Source organism: Platalea leucorodia (genome assembly GCF_965183815.1).
Source record: "Platalea leucorodia genome assembly, chromosome: 6".
NCBI lineage: Eukaryota > Metazoa > Chordata > Aves > Pelecaniformes > Threskiornithidae > Platalea > Platalea leucorodia.
This window is the reverse complement of record NC_138828.1, coordinates 17,609,467-17,632,448: the sequence shown is the minus strand read 5'-3', so window position 1 is coordinate 17,632,448 and position 22,982 is coordinate 17,609,467. Positions and strand designations below refer to the sequence as shown.

Sequence of the window (22,982 nt, the reverse complement as noted above, 5' to 3'; positions counted from 1 at the left end):
AGAGGTGAAAATAAAAGGAAAAAATCAATTAAAAACCTCCACAAAGCTATGAAGTGTGTAGCAGGTTGGGTTTTTGGTTCCTTAACATCAGAATAAAGAGTTTTCCTTGTAACAAGCTTGGAGTCAGAGAAAACATCAGGCTAAAGTCTGTATGGGAAACGGTCCATGATTTGCACTTCTTATACCCTTTTCCCTTACTTTGCCAGGTAATAGCAACCAAGCTGTATGCTAAAAACTCAAGGCCAAAATCTTGTCAGTTACTCCCACACCTTCATGGCAATTTCCTGCAGTTCATTTAGGCTCTAAGCCTGTTTCTAGGATGTTGGCCCAAAGACAGCACTCTGTAGGTCGCACAAAAATGTGGAATTTAAGGACACTGAAAGACAAATGTCCATCTCAGCAAGCATAGATTATTTTTCAAATGTGTATATAAATCAGAAGATTGGTGGAAAGAAGGAATAAGAGGCAGAGGAGAGTGAGAGCCATCCTTTGTCCAGACAACGTTCAATGTTCTTGTGCTGCATTCTGATGAAAAGAGCATTGGATTGAATTTAAGACAGTTGTGCTCATCCTTGATGTGTTAATAAGACAGTGTCCTTCTCCCAGCTCTTTTCACAAGTGTCCTCATGACAGCTGCTGTGCTGAAGAAACTATTATTAAAAAAATAACTTTCTATCTCACTCGAACTCTAAGTTGCAGGATCTGTTTTTAAACTAATTTTTCATTACTATATTTTCATAAGTAATAATTCATTACTCTAACAGCTGTAAGCCTCTGAAAATGAAATCTAAAGGAATTTTTTTTACCTGCAGACATAAAAGGTACTTTTAAGGCAAACGTACAAAAACTTTTCCCTGTTTTTGATGTACCATTAGGACTGTCTTTAACTGTGCTTGAACTGTTACTGTCCTGAATTATACCTTCTTTGGGCCAGATCCCTGTCTGCTGGAAATAGTCATAAATTCATTGATTTTAATGCAGCAAGGCTGGTATAAAACACTTGTAGACAGGTGCCATTTTTAAGAAATTATTGAAGTCTGCCAAGACCTGAAGTATTTAAATGCTCTCCTCATGCTAGTCAATATTCTAGATAATGACTTTTCATTTAAAATGCTTATTCAGATCTTTGATAGCATATTGGTCTGTCAGATTTTGATTATAATATAGACAAGAATAGTGGAGGAGACAAAAATAGATTTTCAGATGAGATTATGATGTATATGGTAAGATCTACCTCTGGAGGGCTTTTGAGCTGTTTTGCTCAGTGACCAGAGTATTGCATCTTCTTGAATTACAGCAGTTATTAAAGTGGTTGACAAGAGAGATGCAGTAGTTGCCTTGAAAAGAGATTAATCTATTGAAGGAGGACTTTCTGTAGCTCAGACTCCTCTTCCAATAAGCATTTTAGCTCTGGATAGCCCTGGAAATTTATTGTGTGTTCCACCATTAATACTCATAAACGCTACAAGATTCATACAGCCCTTTTTAGCTTATTGTGTCTGTTTCTGTGGCTTCTGAGATACATTGAGCTTTCAGCGGGTAACTGTGAAGCAGTGAACACCCACTTACCAACTCATCTGTAGGCAGGGCTTTTACTATTTGGTAAAGATCTAAGCCAAGATAAATAATCCTTCAACTGTGAATGTATTTAACTCAAATGTGGAAGTTCCTACAGGCATATATTTATACCATATATGTAAATTATGGATTCTGGTACAATGTACTGCTAATTTCTAATCTAAGTATAAAAATTCTATGTGTGCTTAAATAAGCAGAAATTAAGCTTTTAAACTTTTTAAAATACAATCTTTTTTTCATATCATTGATACACAAGGCATGTTTTTATAACACTTCTGCACTTATGTCAACTGTTATTGCTCCTACATTACCAGTAAGTAGTGTGCTAACATCTCTTTTAAGGCTGAGTAATCTCCACTGTATTTTTAACTGGAAAATAGAAGATAATATTCATTTCCCCTTGGAAACATGACTATATGAAAATGCATCTTCCTACTCAATTTATTTGCCAGCTCTTGTATTCAGATTGCTTTACTGATTGTCGTGAAGAGTCAGGACATCAAGGTTTAATTCACATTGAATTTTGTCACTATGGTAAGTTTTGCAAGCATTTCAACTTTCCATATATCCCAGTTTTGATATTTGAAAATGGGACAGTATTTCAAATTCACTTTTCTGAAGTGCTTTTAAGTGAAAGAAGGCATGGTTTCCTTATTTAAATAATGGCATGGGTGACTGATCAATACTTTTATTTTGCTGTGTGAGCAATATTTGAAATAAATACTAAGCTGTATAACACTATCAACAATGACATAGAGTTAGCTATTCTCTATTAGGCTTGTGGTACAATATTTTTTTTTTGCTAGTTAAAGTAAAAAATTGTGTCCTTCCTTTATCTGTTACAAAAGTCTTGTTCCTCTATGGAACCAAGACTTTTTTTTTTTTTTTAGCCATAAAATAAGACTTTTTTCAATGTTTTATTGCAACAAAGAAGCAATACCACAAAAATTTAATGTTATTGTGCTTGCTGGGGATATGTATATTCCTTGAAATTAGCAATATTGATAGTACAGCAATGGACTTAGTGTGGTTAATTCAAATGGAGAAGTAAGGTTGCAAAAGGTTTTTGAAGGGAAGCCTTTCCTTGAGAAACTAATTTAGAAATCCACTGTTTACTACCAGAGCCTCTAGAAGTCAATAGAAATGTTCAGTGGTGATGTAGATCAGTCCCTTATGACATGCTGGTGTATGCCCACAGCAGACTCTGCACTCATCGCTAGCTATCTCACGGGTGTAAAGAATCTCTGCCAGGGATGGTTTCCTGGGATATTCAGAACAGACACAATTCCATCAACCTTTCCTTTCGCTGCTAGACTAAACTCTGATAAGATGGCCCTGAAAGTACCGTGTCCTACTAATTAGGAGAATTGCATTCTTGTTCAGTCTTATCGTGTACATAAGAAGCTTTGCAAACATGGACTCAGCAATTCCATGAGGAAAGGAAGAAGCAGAGAGGAAGCAATGTAAAACGGAAGGCTGAAGCCCTCATACTTCAAGGGGTAGAGTGATTATTCTACTACCTGAGCAAGAGAGGCTATGGCAGGTGTTTAAATGTCTGTATGTAGTGCATATTAGTTTTTACTTTTAGCTTTGATGTGACTTTCCCAGTTTAATTTACATGATATAACTTTGAAAATAAAGAGAGTAGATACTGAAGAGCTATCATGGCAAGCTTTTCATATGGTGTCAGTTTGGGATAAAGGAATAAAAAGTTCTAATAATATCTGTCAAGCATTAATCTCTGCAAGATGTCGTGAAGACCAGAATTAGAGCAATATGTGGTCTTTGCCATCTTTGACTGTTGTGCCTCAAAGACACTTTTGATCACTTAAAAAGAAAATTCAACACTTAAAAAGCACACAAACCAGTAGAATTTCCACAACAATCCAATTCCCCATTTACATCCCAACAGGGTCAATTTTCAATGCGTTTCACATAAGAAAAAATATACTGTTCTCACGATTGTTTGTGTGTGTAGTTCTCCACACCCCATGCTGTAAATATACCCCACAGTGTCAGATCCATGCTGTGACCAACAATATATGCCCAGTGGGCTAGGCTAGCAATATCTACCGTATGTTTATATTTTTTCCTTTGCATTTTTGCAAAGCTGCTTCTTCCTCTGTCTTAGTCTGGCAGTATGGCTTGCTCTAGTTTGGGGGATTGTAAAGCTGTCTCTAAAAAGCATATTGGAATGCAGCATTTGGACTCGCAAATGAAAGCTCAAGCTCCCTACTGCAAGGCCTTTATTTTCCAAAGGTTTGCAGGGTATGCAGCAGGACAGAAAAGCTGCACATCAACACGAGTGTTTGCAGAAGTTGTAGGTAATGCAGTGGCATCTTAGTGCCTCACTTAAGGTGAGAATTGTGGCTCTTTTACTCTGTGGCATTTCACATTAGAGCACACCTTAGCTTCCTGAGCTGTGTTGGATATCAAAGGAATCTGAAGTAAAGTTCAGCATAAAAGTCCTTTTAAAATATTGGAAATGACAGCTGGACTGCTCAGAAAGGAAGAATTTTATTTCACAAAAAGTGGAAAAATAGTGTTTGAAATTTCTTTAGAAGAAGGCAAAAGGGAGATGTCACGTCCCTTCTAGTCCTATTTTCATGTGATTCTGTGAATGTGGCACTTGGGTTGGTAATAATTTAGCAATGAAATGTATCCAATAATTGAGAAAAGTCCACACTTGTCTAATTTTGTCTTTAAGAGGTTCTTGGAGTGGCTGCAATTTTCTAAAATTTCATCCATCACATTGCAAAGTCTGAGTTTGAAAACTGACCTGCATGCATGTTTGTGACTAGTCAATTAAATCTCACAGTTCTATTTCTGTTTCCTGATTTGATTAACTGAGCCCACTGAAACACAAGTAATGGAGCATGAAGACTTCATATTGACTTTCAAATAGGCTTTGCATTACTCAAGCCCGTTCATCTGAATGTTTGCTCAAAAGATGCAGAGACATGCCCAAGGTAGAATTATGGAAAAATGCCACTAAAAGTGCTCAAATTATTCTGGGCGTGTATTCAGAGCCTAAACCATTTTGAAGTGTTGCAGGATTATCTAGAATCCTAAAAATGCAGATTTAGGATAATTTCTAAACTGTTCTACATCTATTAGACTAAACTGATATTTCTTAAATGTAAAGCATAATTCATTGCAACTTGTGAGGACTGGTATTAGTGTAGCATTTCTTTTTCCGTTTTTGAAAACAAACACAACATAATGCATCTGCTAAGAATAAACTTTCCAAAATACTTTAATAATGAGAAATAGAGAATTGTATATGTATGTACATACATACATGCACTTATGTATAAATATATATGAACATTATACATATATAATTATTATTTATTTTATCACATCAGATTGTTTAAGGAAAGTGCAGCTACTGGTTTTTATAAATGTTTTTATTTTTGACTCAAGTAGTTGGCATCCTTTTTTCTGCATCCTCTAAGTGAAAGATGTCAGTATTCTTCAGTGATACTTTTTTGTTTAAAAATCTCCTTCAATAAATTTGAAATACATATTTCAACCCCTTCAAAATAAAAGAGAAAATTTTTAATCAAGCTGTCACTTTTTTTAAAGTTCTACTTAACTGAAGTATCATTATTTCATTGTGAACCAAGACAAATTTAAAAAATATCAAAGATAACAGCCAAAAATATTTGTATGTTCTTTTCTTAACTGCTGTTTTTTACTGCATTGTCATTTGCTGCTTATCATGAAGCAAGATGTAATCCTTTCTAAGGAATGATAATCAAATAATAGTATCATAAAGAGATTTTTTTTTTGTTTGCAATTACATGATTAAATGGAGTTATTTATCAACCTAGTGGGCCAAAACCATGAATCCTAATTGAAATCCAGAGTCAAGGTAGCCTTTGTTAGAGAGTTTATAAAATCAAGATATCTTAAAGGTCTGCAAGGATCTTGCAAAGAGATCATAAAGGATTCCAGTATGAATCTAGCTGGAATTCTGCCCTTGAATTAGGGATTTAGAGTTCTGAGAAACATTGTTGATGAATTCATGGCAGAACAAGAAATATTTGTCCTACTCTGCAAATACTCCGGAGGTAATTTGTGTCCCAACAGTTACATGCAGAAATCTGTGCGATAATAAAAAGGAGTGAAAATCATTTTTGCTTGCAAATTAACCAGAATGCTGGAAAGTTAGTTGAATCTAAAAAATTCTGCTTTTAGCTACAAGAATATGGAACTAAATTAATCTCCTGAGCAGGAAAGATAATGAAATTGTCCCATTTATTAACTATACTACTAGTCCATTTATTAGAAATACTAGCAAAATATGTGGGTTTCCTTATTGAGAGTTCCCTTGAATAAGGATTTCATAATTCATGTAAAATAGTAAAATGCAGGCAGTTCTTTATGAAGAACTAGTAGAATAGGAACACCGTGTTATCTTTTAGTTCCTATATTAAAACATTACATACAAAAGGAAAATTTAAGTTTCATCTTTTGTGGTTACTGGCACATATATGCAATCAGTAAATCAACTGATTTGCTAACATTTTTCTCAGTTTAGGGTAGATAGCAGAAAAAAATTCTGAGCAAATTCTAAAAGGCATTCAGGTTTGACTCTAGCCATTGCAACAAAGCCTTGACTTCAGAGGACCATAATTACCTCAAACAAATTACTGCACTGTTTTGTATCTATAGCAAATATACAAAGACATACAATTTTAATAACTTAAAAGCTTTGGAATTCCACAGCAAGAAGAGCTGTATTTCAAAATTCTGTTGGGAATGATGCAAGCGTAACCCTGAAATCACATCCATTAGAAACCAAAATTGCAATATTACAGTTAGTGAACATGATACTCAGAATGATGAAGCTGTACGCAAGACAGCGTTTCAGAATAACATTTGTTTTTTAACATCACAATTGCCACTTACCCTTCCCATATAGGTATCTGGAGATAGCTTAGTATCTTCCTGATTATTTTAAGAAATGCAAGGCTAGTGGGAAGGGGGGGTTTGGAGAGAAAGGTAATTGTACTAGAGAGGCTTTTTCTTTTAAAAAACACTTTTTCAATTAACCAAACACAAATATAGCTTCATGTGTACAGTCAAGAAATTTGGTACTGTCAAAACTGTGATTCATGCTTGCAGTCCTTAGAATATGAAATCCATTGGCAAGATTGATTTCTAAAACCCTAGAAGTGAATTACATTTTATGAAACTAGAAATTCTTTAAATCCTACTTTCTCGGCTCTTGAAACATATTTACTGTTTATTACCATACCGTAAGAATTTATATTCTTTTTGCCTGATCTAACTAGTTAGTGTGCTGGTTTTCACAAATATGTTTATTTTGTTTTCCTATAATGTTTTAAAATTATATTGTTTAAAAATATACAAAATATTTAGTGAATGTCTTTGAAACCAATGTAAACTACATGCGTTGTAATCCTGCTAAAATGCCTGCTTGCATTTGCTTTGGCTACTATAGGTAAAACATTGCTTACATCTGTTTCACTTGATGCCAGTGCTGATTTTTAATGTAACAGGAATCAGATTGCTGAATATCTTCTATGGCCCAGGCATTCCACTTTCTAGTATTTATAACTGCTCTCAGGGTTTCAATCACAAGAAGAAATGCTGAAGCTGTTGCTTAGCAAACTCCTTCCTTTGTCAGCAGGAAATACATTTCAGAAGATATAATTCAAATGAAGATATTTAAACCAATGATTTTAGTGATCCGATTGTTTGAGTTCCTCATGGCATCTCAATACTGGCTGGTGAGTATGACAAATTATCCACAGAGACATGAGAAGCTGAGTACCTGCAGTTATATTCATTGCTGCATCACATAAAACCAGGCTCCGGGATGAATAGACTCATAGATCAATAAAACATTGGCCATGTTATACGAAAGTGATAAGCATCAATGAGAAGACAGTTTCTAGTCAAAGTACTAGGAAAATAGGAATCCATTTATTTCGGGGCATTTTTTCCCCCCAGAGTCATTGTTACTGGCCTTATTCCTGTATCTGATTTGTTCTCTTGAACAGTCTCCAGCAGGTGCCATATTTAATACAAATGCTTCCAGTCCTGAGTAACGTACTGGAGTTAATAATGTAATGGCAAAGTTTTAGTATTCGCTAATCTGTTTTCAGTTGGTTATCCTGAAAATAATGTCTGCTTGCCCTATTGGCAGCTCCAAAGACTATAGTGAACAGGTGGGGCGTTTTCTTTCCAGGAAATGTCAGTTTGATGCCTGGAAGCAGATGTAGTTTTCCCCGACTCAGTGTGGGTCTATCTTCTAACTTAATAGGAGCTCTAAATAGCTGACAGGTGATAATACATCTAGTCAGCTCAAAGCATATTCTGACTATACTGCCAGCTAGTAAATGGGAAACTTCCACTTCTGCAATGGTGATCTTAAAGCGAACACCTTTTAGAGCAAGAAATCATGTTTAAAAAACTTTCTGATTAGAAAATCAAGTCAGCAGCCTTCATAGATATACGTAATTGATACAGCTATGTGTATAGAAACATTATTTTATAAAACAGCGGATATATTGGTTAGCTGATAGTAAAAATAATTTTCAGGGAAGAAAAGATTATTTAAATTTCCATTGTAGGCACCTCTTAAATGAAGGAGGATACAGAAGTCTATGTCTAATCTGACCTCTGATGTCAGCTCCAGAGCAAGGGTCTAAGCCTAAACTGGTAAGTAATTCTTTTCTTCCAGAAACCCGTTTTCACTTACTGAGCATTTTGGATGGATCAAGCGTGGCTCCGTGAGTGCAGTTCTCATGGGCTGAAAGCTTTTTCTCCACGCTCTGGTACTCTTTTGGTGACTTCTGCAGTCATACCGGTTATTCCAAACTTGCAGTATTTAGTTCTTCTGAGAGAAGAGAGGGAGGAGAGTAAGACGAGGGAAGGGGAGTTCAGATATTAGGTTTTTTCACTTTTTTTCAATCCTACTGTCTCCCTTCAGTCTTCCCTGGTCTAAGAGAGAGCCATCTGTTCCTCTCACCTTCCAATTTTTCCCAGCAGTTGGTCCAGCATTTCGAAAGCAATATTTTCTTCTAGATATAGTAATTTTTTCTCTGAGAGCTGCACTGCTGAGGATGCTCAGCTAATACCCAACTCTCATTCCTGCTCCAGCTAGTTCTTGGTGTATGTTATTGCAAACTGTATACCCTAAAGTGAATATTTGATATCACACTGAGATGGCGTCTAACTCCAGGTTACGGTCAATTCCTGGTTTGGATCACAGCCCACTGTGTAGTAGAAAATCCATTTTAGGGTTACCAATACAATACATGGAAGCAAAGGAGATTTAAATGTGAAGCAGCTGTTCTAGCACCATTAATATGTAGAAGCAACAGTGTAGTGATCAGATTTATGAAACAGAAAAGTTCTTCACGTTCCAACCGCATGCAAGGCAGATGGGCTGTTTGGGTTAGCTAAAGAAAATCCTGTGAGAACGTAGGATGTAGAAGGTGTGAGAGCTGAGCTCTATTGTAGATGTGCTGACATTCTTCAAGGATGGTAATCAGGCATCCACAATCACAGAAGATCCCCTGTCTCTGAGGCCAAAGCAGTTCTAACATGAAAAGAGGAAGATGGAATATTTATGTCTATGGAGATGGTGCACAGATCCTGGGGCTGCCTGCAAGACCATTCTCAAAAGGAATTGAGTAATGGCCAAGATGATCTATGAGAAATGATACTCACACAGTTTGGGGATCCACAGATCCTGCATTTCCTCCTGAAATACAATGGCTTTTACTCTTTTTTTTCACTTAGCAAAATAGATGGGACCTGCATTCCCTTTGCCTTCCTTGATGTAACCTGGCAATCTGAATTACGAGGATTTGTCCCTTTGTACATTTGCAGTTGTACAAAATGTAAACTTGATTTTCATGAACTTGCTCTGGTATATAATAATCTCCAATACAGAATATGCTCTTGAATGTGGTAAAATTGCTTAATATATTATAAGATATTAAATCAAATGAAAAAATGTCCGCTCAGTTTCTATGCCTTGTTATATACCCATTCTGGGCGAGAAAGATTTTGGAGATTTAGTACATACAAAGAATCACAAGCCGTAAGAAGCAAATATTTAAACCTCAGTCCTGCAAATATTCAATTATATTCTTTTTGTCATCAGGAAATCCAAATTAATTTGACTGTATGTGGGTAAATAATTTGCAAAACCCCACTTTTTAGAACAACAGTGATTTTGAGCTGTATAAAGTGATGTTCTGAATAACTCACCAAACGGATGATTCTGTCAGTCAGCATTGTGTACTGCAGGAATGTAGATTATGTGTGTAGATAATAGACAGACAGACTGACTGACTGACCAACTTTATTAGCTAAGCCTGAGATTCAAGGAAGAAAAATTACTAGCAAGTTAAAAACTCCCTGAAAAACAAGATTTAAAATAGAAAGGATGACACAACTCTAACAATAGCATTGTGAATGGCGACATTGTCATTCTGAATGGAGATCTGCTGGAGTCAAATTGAATAACAATGCTCTTTTTCTTCATTAAGGCCATTAAAATCTGTAAGGCTATGGGACCTGGATAGACATAAAGGTTTTAAAAAGCAATGAGCAGAGACTAATGCTTGTTGCTGCGTACTTACTTGAAGAGCCCAATTAAGTAAAATTTTGTGCTAATTTGTGCTCTCTGAAAAATTTAAGTGGAAAAGCCTCATTTTTGCTATTGCATTGGTTCAGAAAAAAACCCAACGATTTTTTTCTCACTATCACCATATAAATATTACGAACTCTTTTTGGAGTGAAAAATGATTTTTACTATTGTAACTGGAGATAAATGTTATTTGTGTGTAACATCAAAATATAAGAATTCACCAAGATTCTTTTTCTGTGCCTCACTATGCTGTTTCAATGGAGTGTCTCTGGGAATATTGCAATTTTCTATTGTTTTTTGGAAGTGCTAATATTAGCATGAAATGTGATAAGAATTATTTAAGAACCTAATTGCATGCTTTCTGTTTGGCATTTGAATTTTGCATCTTTGGAATTCGTCTTTTCAGAGTGCTTTATTTAGTTTCTATTAATACCCTGTAATTTAATAATTGTAGTGGGAGGCTAAGGAGAATATGAAACAAGGAAAGATTTGCATATTTCTTTGATACAGTAGTTTGTGATAGGCTCTGACCTTCTTTTTCGGACTGATCTTAAAAAGCAGTTTTGCTAAAGCTGGCGTGATCACCACAGAGCATGGAGAGACCAGATAGGGAGGCTATTCATCCTTTATTCCATTCATTTGTCATATGACTAAGGGAGGGCCGAATCAATCAATCAAAGCTCTGCAAAGCAGTATTAAGCAATGTAATTCTTGATTAAATCTTGCTTTCAATGTAGATAGCCTGAAGAAAATATCTTTTAAACTAAATCTTACCATGAAAGCAGGAAAAAAAATTGCTTTTTGTGTTGCCCTAAAACTATGCTGAAAAGCACATCTGAAAAAAATTGTGGCTGTGACTTCATGTTTGAGTTTTTGCCTGTTAAAACATATTACTACAGGCCTCTGTTTTTTGCACTTGTAACCCGAGTAAGAAAATGGCATGCAAGAAAGAAATCTTCTGGAAAGATTGGCTAATGGCTATGTAAACAGCAAATGCTTGCCACATATGGGCATTAGGAGTTTTTATTGCGAAGACTCAGTGACTACTGTGAACAGGGTAGAGCTCTGAAATGTGGTAGCAAGGCAGATCTTTCAGGTGAGGCTTGGAAGTAGTTTGGCAATGTCCTTACCAGAGGCTTTGGGACTTTTTACTCAGCGCCTATGTAAAAAAGGGGTACTGTGCTGCTTGGGTCTTCTGCAAGGGCCTGGGGTGACGTGAACGAAGGGAAAACATAATCAACAAAACAGGGCTTAAGCAGAGTCATCTCAAGCATTTTCATGTATGGAAGGAAGTGCCTGCAAGGCACAATTATGGGGATACCCCTCCCTGACCCTTTCTGGGAATCCACATGCCAGGGTGCCTCTCTGAGGTGCCTGTACACTAACACATGCAGTCTGGGGAATGAGCATGATGAATTGGAGATCTGTATGCAGGTGCAGGGCTGTGATCTTGTTGGGGTGATGGAGACATGGTGGGATGACTCGCATGACTGAAGTGCTGCAATGGAGCGATACAGGCTCTTTAGGAAGGACAGGCTGGGAAGATGAGAGGGCAGAGTTGGTCTTTATGTGAGAAAGTAGGTGGAGTGCATGGAGCTCTGCCTGGGGATGGGTGATGAGCCAACTGAGAGCTTATGGGGATGGGAGACGTTGTAGTGGATGTCTGCTATAGGCTGCCTCATCAGGAAGAACAAGTAGATGAGGCCTTCTAGAGAAAGCTGGAAGTAGCCTTGCATTCAAAGACCCTGGTCCTCATGGGGGATTTTAACCACTCCAATATCTGCCCGAGGGCCAACAAAGCAGGGCAAAAGGAGATTCTAGGAGACCATTGATGACAACTTCTTGACAAATCGATAGAAGAACCAATGAGGGGAGGTGGTCTGCTGGACCTCATACTTAGAAACAAGGAAGGGCTTGCTGAGGATGCGAAGGTCAAAGGCAGCCTCGGCTGCAGTGACTAAGAAATGGTGGAGTTTAGGAACCGGAGAAGAGAGAGCAGGGCAAAAAAACAAGATCTCAATTCTGGACTTCAGAAGAGCAGACTTAACCCCTTCAGGGAACTGCTTGAAAGAGTCCTATGGGATATGTCACTAGAGGAAAGAGGAGTCCAAGAAAGCTGGTTGATATTCAAGAATCACCTGCACCAACCTCAAGAGCAGTCCATCCCAAAGAGCAGAAAGTCAAGGAAAAATGCCAGGAGGCCTGCATGAATAAGCAAGGAGCTCCTGGCCAAGCTCAAACACAAAAAGAAAGTATAGAGAAGGTGGAAGCAGGGACAGGCAATCTGGGAGGAATATAGAGACACTGTCCAAGTATGCAGGGGAGGAAAGTCAAAGGCCACCTGGAGCTGGATCTCATGAGGGATGTCAAAGGCAGCATGAAGGGCTGCTACAAGTACGTAAGTAGCAAAAGGAAGACTAGGGAAAACATGGACCCACTGCTGAATGGGGCAGACCTGGTGACACAGGACATGGAAAAGGCTGAGGTACTGAATGTGTTCTTTGCCTCAGTCTTTACTAGCAAGAACGGCCTTCACACATGCAAGGTCCTGGTGATCGCGGGGAAAGTCTGGAGCAAGGAAGACGTACCCTTGGTGGAAGAGGATCAGGTATGGAAATTCTTAAGCAACCTGGGCATACGTCAGTCTATGGGTCCTGATGGGATACACCCACAAGTGCTGACAGAGTGTCTGATGTCATTGCAAGACCACTCGATTATCTTTGAATGATCATGGCAATTGGAAGAAGTTCCTGAGGGCTGGAGGAAAGCAAATGTCACTCTTGTTTTCAAAAAGGGCAAGAAGGAGGACCCAGGGACTACAGGCTGGCCAGCCTTACCTTGATTCCTGGGAAGGTAATAGAATAAGAGGCAATGGGCACAAACGGAAACACAGCAGGTGCTATCTGAACATCCGGAAACACTTCCTTACTGTGAGGGTGACTGAGCACTGGCACAGGCTTCCCTGAGAGGTTGTGGAGTCTGTGTCCTCGGAGATACTTAAAAGTCACCTGGACATGATCCTGGGCAGCCTGCTGTAGGTGGCCCTGCTTGAGCAGGGGGGCTGGACAAGATGACCTGCAGGGGTCCTTTCCAACCTCAACCGTTCTTGATTCTGTGAGCTGCCAAGAAAATTGAAAAAGAAATGCTTCAAAATATAGTGATGGTCCTGAAAGAAGTGGGCTCCCTGCTGCGCCTTTGGCAAGGACGAAGTAAAGGTTTCAGGAGGCTTCCTCAATAACGATGAGTGGAAAAACTCAGTTTCTACTCTCAATGTACTTTTTGAGGGTTGGAGGATGTGCCCAGGATACAGTAAATACCGGGGCATGACAGAGGGGAAAAATGCACTTGCTCATGGAAGTGAGCATCTGACTTAACTGTCTGATTTGCATTTCCAGTGACTGTCCCCTTTCCTCAAATAACATTACCTTCTGTTTTTCCTGTTAATAGGGAAGGATCCTAAATATCTCTACAGATTTTGTATAGAAATTATTTTAACTACCCTATTTATAGGGCTAAATACAGACCATAAATGGAACAGTATTTGAGGTCAGCTCAAATAATCAAAGTGCATCAAGAGGAGAGAGTTACTGTGATTTAACAAGGAAACCCAGTCAAATGTATTTTTAGTCGGTTGCATTGCATCCATGCATGGCTTATAACCATCATAGTAATTCTGAAGACAACTTTCCATCAACTAGTAATAACAGCCCTAAAGAAAAAAGGAGGCTTTGTACTGTGCTGCCTTTTCTTCACTTGCTCTGGAAAGATCGGGAAAGATAGAAGTAATTGCCACAAATCTCTGCAGTTTGCACGTGGATGTCTGATGTCATGAATGTACAGATCATAGTGTTTAATTTTCATAGCTTCTCAGAGCAGAATTATTCTAGATAAATTTTTATATCTATGAGAGCTGAAAATACAGACAACAATAAAATTTAGAAGCCCCAAAAGCATAAAATATTTTTATTTATAGTTATTCATATAGGTCAGTTAATTCTGACAGAAGATTTAAGTGTTGTTTTCCCAAGATAAAATAGTAAATTCTTATAGGACAAAAGATGTGTTTGTTGCTAACTATGTATGGGCTTTCAACTGATGAGGAGATTTTTGCTCCCAGATATAAAAACTATTGAAAAATACGTCTTGGCAAAATGGAAAAAAATGCAAAGGGATTTAATTGAGTAGTATGCATTCTCTCTTAAATTCTTGATTTAGCATTTTTATTTCAGCATTTCTATTTCATCACCTGACTCCCTGGCCACTTTCTCTGAAAGAAAATGTTGACTTTTCAGGAAATTATGAACTTTGTTGAATGGGTGGAATTTGACTAAAGGCTGAGTAAGGATTATTGGCATGAGATTTTATAGCAACAGCTTCCCAGATGTGTGTGTATGTTTGCATGTTTCAGGAGCGTGGTATGAGGACGTGATGTAATATTCTGTTGTGAAATCCTAATTTTCTCTGTTTCTCAGAGTTCAATGAATTCTTGCTTCAAATGCAGCAGTAGAAATAATATTGTTCTTTAGCAAACAGTCTTGGACAGATTGCAGAAATCTGTTGAATATAAATTCCATTAAGGCTGAATATTCAATTAAAATTAATTGGAATGCTATGTAAAAATAATTTAATGAATTTATTTTAAAAGGGATGCAATGAAATGTATAGAATCTTGTAAGCAGTATCTTAAATAATACAGTGAAGCTTATAATAATTTAATTGTATATTTGAGGGTAATATAGGTACAAACTTAAGAAGAAAAGATCGTATATATATGTGTATATATATATACTTACATATATGCATATATATGTGTGGATGTGTGGATGTTACACACGCACGCGCGCACACACACACACACACATATGTATAAACATGACTGATGAACCAGGAAATAAAGCAGAAAATAAACTGGTCTTGGACAGCCAGCTGACAGATGTCCTATCTGTGCTTGTCCAGGTTATCGGTCTTCTGAATTCCTGCATCCATGTGCACCAACCTGTTTGCACCTCCGTTTCCTGGTATGTGGGGTTTAGCAGCACGGAATTATGACTGGATATGTGTTGATCCAGACTGATGCCTGATCTGGACATTTGGGAAAGTTGTTTACTGGGGCATGGTGTAGCATGATAAATTAGCAAGGAAGTACAGATGCAGTGGCTGTGTCCTCACTGAATAGGATTGGAGACAGTAAAGAATTTAGAATATTAGGAAAGAAATATGGTGCCTGGTCTCCATTTTCTGCACAGTTTTTTAAGGGAAATAAACCTTTTCAATTTTTTTTTTTTCTTGCTCAATATTTCTCTCCATCCTTTCTCATGTGGCCCATCAGCCATGTGGATATTTTGCAGAAAGAATAAAGACAGATATATGAGTAGGAAGGGAGAGAGAACTCAGTATAACTACTTTTTCCTTTCATATATGTCTTTTCTTGTGGTATATTTCCCCTCAAGAACATTCACAGGGTGAAAACAACATAAGGGCTACTGAAAATATGTAGCAATGTACTGCGTGCTTCTTATCCTCATTAATTCAAGACAGATAGCATTTGAATGTAAAATAACCCTCAATATCACTACAAAAAATGGAAATACAAGTTGAGCAATGCAGTATTTGTTGCAATGATCTTAGTGTGAAGTTCAGTGCACTGCAAGGGACTATGGCTTAAATGTTCAGAGGTATTCAGTTTTCTCAACCTGCATGTTAGAGTGTTCAAGAGAAAGCTCTGTGGGATGGCTAATCTGCTTTTCTGAACCAGATAGGTGTGTAGACACTATTTCTAACCCCTGGCTGGAGAGTGCAGCCACTGTGGGGAACTACTTGCCGTTCATATCCAACGTGGGACTATGTATTAAATTTAGTATTAAAGGAGTTTGGTGGGATCCTGAGTGCTCGTCTGCAAGGGCAGCAAGTGAATGGAGACCTGACCCACGACACAGGCACTTCGCCTGCCCACGCAATCTAGGCCATCAACAAGTGCGTATATGCTCTGACGAGAAGCTGGCATGTTCTGCATTGGCAGCCAGTACTGAAACTGTTAGTGGGTTCATACCACCATTAAGTGGTCCCCTTTGAACAAAAGTCAGGGCCTCCTGTTCTCTCCCATTGAAATCTCAGCTCTTCAGCAATCTCACATTTTGGTACTTTGCACCCAAGAAATTTCTTCTTGGAAAACTGAATTCAGGATTCATACACATACTCAGAACTTACTCAGCCTTTCTAAATGAAGTCAGTCATCTCCCATGTGTTAACTAGATGATTTAGAGGCTAGTCCACAATTAATTTTACCCCAGAAACAATAGACATGAATATTCTCTTGAGAAAAATCTGAGGAGTTTTACTTTAGTTTGCTTGTGAGGAATGGCTGGTACAGGGAGAATGTGAATTTGTATTCATTGTATTACATGTATATTATATTACAGGGAACGTATTCCAACAGCAGTGTTAGTGTACAGCATTATACAGTAGAAAATGTGAGCAATAGCACTTTCAGGACTCATAAGAAAACTGAAGATAATGCCTTCCCATCCTTCTACCAATGTTTATTAGTCCCACAACAGTAAGACCACCCTTTATTGGCAAATGCAGTTATCTCACTTGGCATCTGAGAAGCTTGAATACTAACCAGTCTGTAGCTTTTTCTTCTCTCCTTAATACACAGAGGATTACCCTTGTGAAGGACTACATAAATAGAAGATGTGATGGCTTTGCTTTAACTACACTAAGCCTGTCTTTTTTTCCTGGCAACAGTTTTAAGCATCAGTGTTGCATCCATATTAAGTGTGAATCCCCTTGTGTAAATCCCATTAAGGTTAATAGAATTTTAGTTTTACTGCTTAATAAATTTCAAAGTGGATTAACTTTTGAGAAATATATAACCAGCCATAACGTGCAGAACACAATCCCATATCAGCATAGATATACTGTAGCTAAGATATGGGAAGTGCTAATGGAGATATGATGAATCAGCTTCATATTATATGTAAAGAAAATAGTATAGAACATTTTCAAGATTGTAACTTAGCTAATATTTCAGTATTGTTTGTCTTTTATTGTTTGTTGCTGTCTTTTGTCTCTTCTACTCATTTCAAAATTGCATTCTTCTAGCTTTTGGGCTTCTGGATTTAAAATAATAATGAATGATTTGAGACACCAGCTTTTCCAAGCTGTTAGATCATAATGCAGTCTTATATACATAGTAATCACTGGACCCGCTGGGGGAACTGGGCAGAGAGAGACTGGTACTCAACTGCATGTGTTTTAAGAGGTCCTAGAATCATAAAATCATATTTTAAGAGGATCCCATGACTTTATGTCACATACATAACACTGTACGTACTCACACTTTGTGAATTTGGAATTGGTTTATAGTATTAAGTATAAGCTGCCTCTAAAATTACCATATTTGTCTCTCAGGAGCTTTCAGAGACTCGGGTCACTCCAGTTGCCTTTCTCCAAGTGCTGTTACATTGGATTTTCCAACTTTAAAAGACATGCTTAAGGTAGAGGAACCTTTTTTTCATTGGAGGCAGGCAACGCTCCTGAATTTTTCGTCATTGGTGCTGCTCTGAAGTCAAGGTGAGGCTGCGTCTCCATGGTCTGGCAGACTTTCCCCTGACCCTCTGTGGGGCAATGCCGTTCCTCATGGGTGAGGGTCAGCTCTCCTCAACCCCAAATTTAGCTCACAAGAGTAGAAGAAAGGTCTAAGTTTTCTAATACTCACCCATCTCTGCATTTCTGATAGAATTATTTGCTTTTTCCCATTGTTCACATCCCTCTGTACATCTCACTTTTTATTTGTGTTGCCGGTGTGGTGAGTTGGGAAATCTGCCTATGTATAACTGTAAATTGCAGCCAAGGTTGTGAAACAGCAGACTATCTCATTATTAGTTATTTTCAGGAGACTGACCGAAAATGTCATTACAGGTTTCCGTATTTATTATCTCAGAGAATTCCATATCCAATAAGATTACGATTTTTTTTCTTTACATGCCAGCCCTGTAACTCTGCCTGTGATCTGAAAGTCAAGCTGTCATCTTTGCTTTTAATGAATTTTTTTCAACAGAAACTTATGTTACAATATTGCTGCTAACTTGAGCCAGCATAGGACTGAGGCTGTTTTTATAGCTCCATTGCTTCTGCAAAGAGCTGAAGTGAAAAAGGAAAGAAGTAAAAAAGAAAAAAACCAAGAAATTATTTTTGTTATAAAAATAAATAGTTATAAAAACAAATAGTTATGATCCTAAGTAGTTACAAGAACACCAGTGGTTCAAAAACAAAATGGCATGTCTTCATAGTCCTTTTTAACGACTATAACTACTTTTAATGTCTAATGCAGTAAACGGATGCAATAGCATCCATCTAAACAGGCAAGGTGACTTATGCTTCTCTAATGCACATAATATCTTAAAATTGAAAAGCAACTTAAATATGGTTCATTCATGCTAACAAGAATTAGCCAGGAAGCTCAAGAAAGGTATCACTCAAGATTTCAGCCTATAGCTTCCTTCTCGTGGAAGTTTCCAAACTGACCCTGTTTATTTTACCTTCCAGTGTTCCAGGTCATGCTTGATTCCATCTTCAATTTCAGCAGTTTTCAGTGGCCAGCTATGCAAAACCTGTATTTGTGATACTACCTAAAAATGCTTTCCCTTAAGAATCATTTGTGATTCTTAATCTTTCCTCTGTGACTAGAACTTGTGGTTAGATTTGCAGCTGATGATGTGACAAAGTCATACAATTCTGCCTTTATTCAGTTTGGGCTAACTTTGTCCAGGGTCAGTTAGGCTGCTGTACCTCTGATACTGATCAACGTAACATGTGTATTTGCTGCTGCCCTTTTAACACCAAGTAATACATAATTTTTCTATAGCTTTAAAAAAAATAGTAGATAATTAATGGTTGCAAAAGGGTTCAGTATTATCCTAATTTTCAAGATGAGGAAACTGAGGCAGATGACTGAGGCAATCTGTTACAGTGAACTACCACAGTCACAAAGTGTGTTCAAGGCATTTATCAAAAGCAATGAACAGTTGCAGGAATGGACATGTCAAAACCAATCCACTTAATTGATCTGGTTTAGACTTTCCTAATTTTTTTTCCCACAGGAAAAATACCCACTATCAGTATCTCATTGCAACGTGTCAGTAAGAAGTTGTAAAGTGGCTGCCTCCGCTCTGCAGTATACTTGTACAGCTTCATGTGTGAACACAATTTAATTTTTAGATAGCATGGATTTATCTTGGAGAGCTGGTTTGCAACAGCTTTTTGTTTTTCTGCTCTATGCGTATCTTGAGGAGTAATTGTGAAGGATACTTTGTGTGGTCAGTTTTTTGTTGGTTTAACAACATGCTGGTTCTTGGGTTTTTTTTAATGAAATACTTCTGGCGTTGTTTCCTGTACTTCCCATTACCCAGTCCCACTTCTGACACAGCTCAGTGCTCATGAGACTTTGAGAAGCCACAAGTACTCTATCCAACAAGGAGAGTTTTGGTGAGACAGTATCCATGTGCAAAACCTGAAGAGACCACACGTACCATGCAGAGGAAGAAATCAAATTCACTTGACCCTTCTTATTTAGACTGTTCTCTAAACTATTAAATGCCCATTTTTTTTCTTTACTTGAGCAGAATAGGTAATAGCAAAGTTTAAATATGTGTATTATTTAAATCTTTATTTGGTAATGGATTGTTTCATACATTTCAGCTCGAAGGATATGGGTCTATTTTCCACAGATCCTGCCAAGAGAGTTTCCATTCTGGGGCTTCCTGCTTATTTCTTCCAGCTGCTTGTCTTTCTTATCCCTTCTGTTGTTATTCTCCTCCTGTCTCCTTGTTTTCACTACTGATGGAGGAGAAGCTTGGTTAGACTTTGAAATCATAATATAAATGTTCTTGGCAATTGTTTCTTTCTATACTCTTTATAATTATTCTCAGTGATTCCAGTTGCATTTTCCAGTTGGAGACCATCACTGAGGACTGCATTGCTCAGTCAGAATGTTAAAGGTGCAAATAATCTTTTAAGAGGATTCAAAAGGAACATGTTTGACATCAAGACACAGCAGGAGTAGCACAGTGGCCAAAATGGTGTTGGCTGTGTTGACCAGAGTGATGCAGGAAGGAAAACTCTTTAACAGGTCTTCATTTTCTGCCAGTCCCTAACCTACCCCACAAAGTCTGTCTGCTACACAAAGCCTCCTGCCGATCTCACCTTGCAAGTTCACCATCAGCAATAATGGGATTTGTGGGACTTGTTGACACAACCTTCTTCAAAGGTGTGGTACTGGTTAAATGCACGAAATGGGGGTGTGCATGCGTGTGTCTGTGTGCATCATTTGAATCCTCCATTGTATTAATGACAGATCATTCTAAAAGAAAAAGAAAAAATTGTTTTACATCTGTGGAAGTCATTTGACTACCTGTTACTCTGATGGCATTAATCCTAGTCTTGTCAGAAGTGAATCGGTCCTCCCTGCAAAAATAACAACTGGCGTGGAGGCAGCGAAGTGCTGTTTTCTCACGTGTGAAAGTATTTGCGGAACGAAGTCCTTTGTTTGTTTGTTTGTTTGTCTCTCTGTGTGTGTGTTTGTTTTCTCTACTTTTGGAACATATTAGAAAGCATCCTGCTCTTGTTATTTCTTTTGAATAGTCTATTTTCTGTAGAAAGTAATATCCACATGGTAAACTCCTATTCATCAAAACTGTGCCAAATATGTGCCATTTTAAAGCTAAATATATGTTATTTTATTTTACTTTAAAGCAAGCCAAAATACGTACCAAGAACATAGCTCTGGATGGTGTTGGTCCTATTTTCAAATGAGTATTTACTGAGGCACTTCTGTGCAACAAGCTGAGTTGGTAAGGGGCTGCTTTATGAATGCAGTACAGAAAGCAGTATTTCTTCCTCCTCCTACCGTGAACTTACCTTTTGATTGTAAAAATACATATTTTTCTATTCTTGGCAAAGCATGCGAAGCATGACCTTGCGTGCCTGATGCAGTCATACCTGGCTCCCTAGCACTCCCATTTCACTCGCATTTTAGGAGTGTTTCTCCAGGGGACATAAAGATTATGAAAAAGTGTTTGGCTTTGGGAAAGTAAAGTGTTAGTACTTAGGAGATTCTCTGTCAACTTTTATATCCTTCCATAGGTATGACTGGCTGATGTATAGGAGTGTATTTTTGGTCCTATTTTTCTTCCCTCTTGATGGGTGCTAATAAGTCTTTCCTCTTGTCATGTGCTGGTGATATTTTTCTTCCTTGGCTTGGTCAGGGTCAGAAAAATTTCTTAAACAAGCTCTCACATTCCTCTACTGCACACCAAAACAAGGCCCCACTTCAGGCCAGAATAAATAAAATAGGGAGATTCCTGGAGTTACAGGACCACATGGTAAATATCTTCCTTTTCCATTATTTTGCTTTATAAAATGTTAAAAATGGCCATTTCTCTTTTTGTAAGGATTGCATTTTACATATCTGGCTCAACTTTTCCCTTTCTAAAAAATAAAAAATGTTACTGAGCAACTGTGTTAGCAAATGCTGAAACTAAAAAACTGTATGTTATAGCATGGCCAAATTAAGGATGTGTTATGAGGCTTATAAATTAAAAAAGAAAAGTTTTATCAAGAATTGAGAGTAATCCAAAACAGCGGTAATTTCTCTTTGATCACACAGAAAACAGTTCTACATGACCTGCAAACTTGCTGACTTAGGGGAATCCAGTAATTGAAATTAGGAATAACTTAGGAATTTCCCATCTTACTTGGACACTTGAATTGAGCTTTGCTTGCAAATACAACCTGGTTCTGTAAACAGTCAGGTCAAGTCACTCTGGCTAATAATTTGTTTATTTAGAATATGAGCTTGATCTCTGTGAAACAGTCTGGAAATTCATCCTAGGTTTTCTGAATAATCTCAGCTGGGAAAAGACATTTATCTGTCTTCTCCCAAGAATGTAGAATTTGAGTTTTTTAGTGTTGAAATGTTATTGGTCTTTGTTGTCAAACTTCTAATTATTAAATTTCTGATATACTCCTCATTAATAAATGTTTATTTTTAATTGCAGCATTTTCCCGTTGAAAGTCAAAGAAAGCTGATTTTCAAGTGTCAGCTGCATTAGCAACTTCTTCAATGAGTGAATGGAAAAGAAAATCACCTCTCTGATCAGGATTTCTGGTGCCACTGCATGAAAAATAGCTGGTGAAGTCTTTAGAAATCAAGTTCCAGTGTAGAGACACTCTTTTGTAGGGAAAGAATATTACATCTGAGAGTAAGCAGGACACAAGACTCCTTCATGTTGAAGACCTCCTTAATGAGGACATAAAAATAGATGTGAAAATCCAGTAAGTCACAAAATTTTAGACCATTTTTTAAAACATATGTATCAATTTGCATATGATAGGGTGAATCAGTGTGCAATGTACATAATGGATTCAAAGATCAAAACACTATGATATAGTCAATTGATAAGAAAAATGTAAAATTGTACCAACCAGTAATCTTCCCAGGGCAACATATAAGCCAGTGGGTTTCTTTTTTTAGGTCTTTTTTCTTTAACCTGTCTAAAGGACAAATCTTTATTCTGACAGTCTTCCTGTAAATGGAGAGGCAACATCCTTCAGTAAAAAATTCAGTAAACATTTCAGAATTTGGGGCCTAAAAGAGTAAATGGCACCTCTAATTTTTCTCAGTGGGTGCAGTGGTACCTCTGTCCCTGAAACTGGCATAAATCGGTTGTGCAACATGGACGCAAGTCTTGAGGATTGCAGGCAG

At 37.6% G+C, this 22,982-nt stretch overlaps 1 protein-coding gene across 1 annotated transcript in view; it reads left to right on the top strand.

Moving 5' to 3' along the window:
* The window catches only part of IQCM (IQ motif containing M), a gene marked incomplete at both ends in the record, with an annotated part of 107,195 nt that extends 84,782 nt beyond the window's left edge, over positions 1 to 22,413 (top strand). Inside the window, 3 exon segments of the mRNA XM_082315043.1 lie at positions 22,276 to 22,286; positions 22,290 to 22,349; positions 22,351 to 22,413. Coding sequence (XP_082171169.1) covers positions 22,276 to 22,286; positions 22,290 to 22,349; positions 22,351 to 22,413 — 134 coding nt within the window.
* Positions 22,414 to 22,982: the final 569 nt, after the last annotated feature.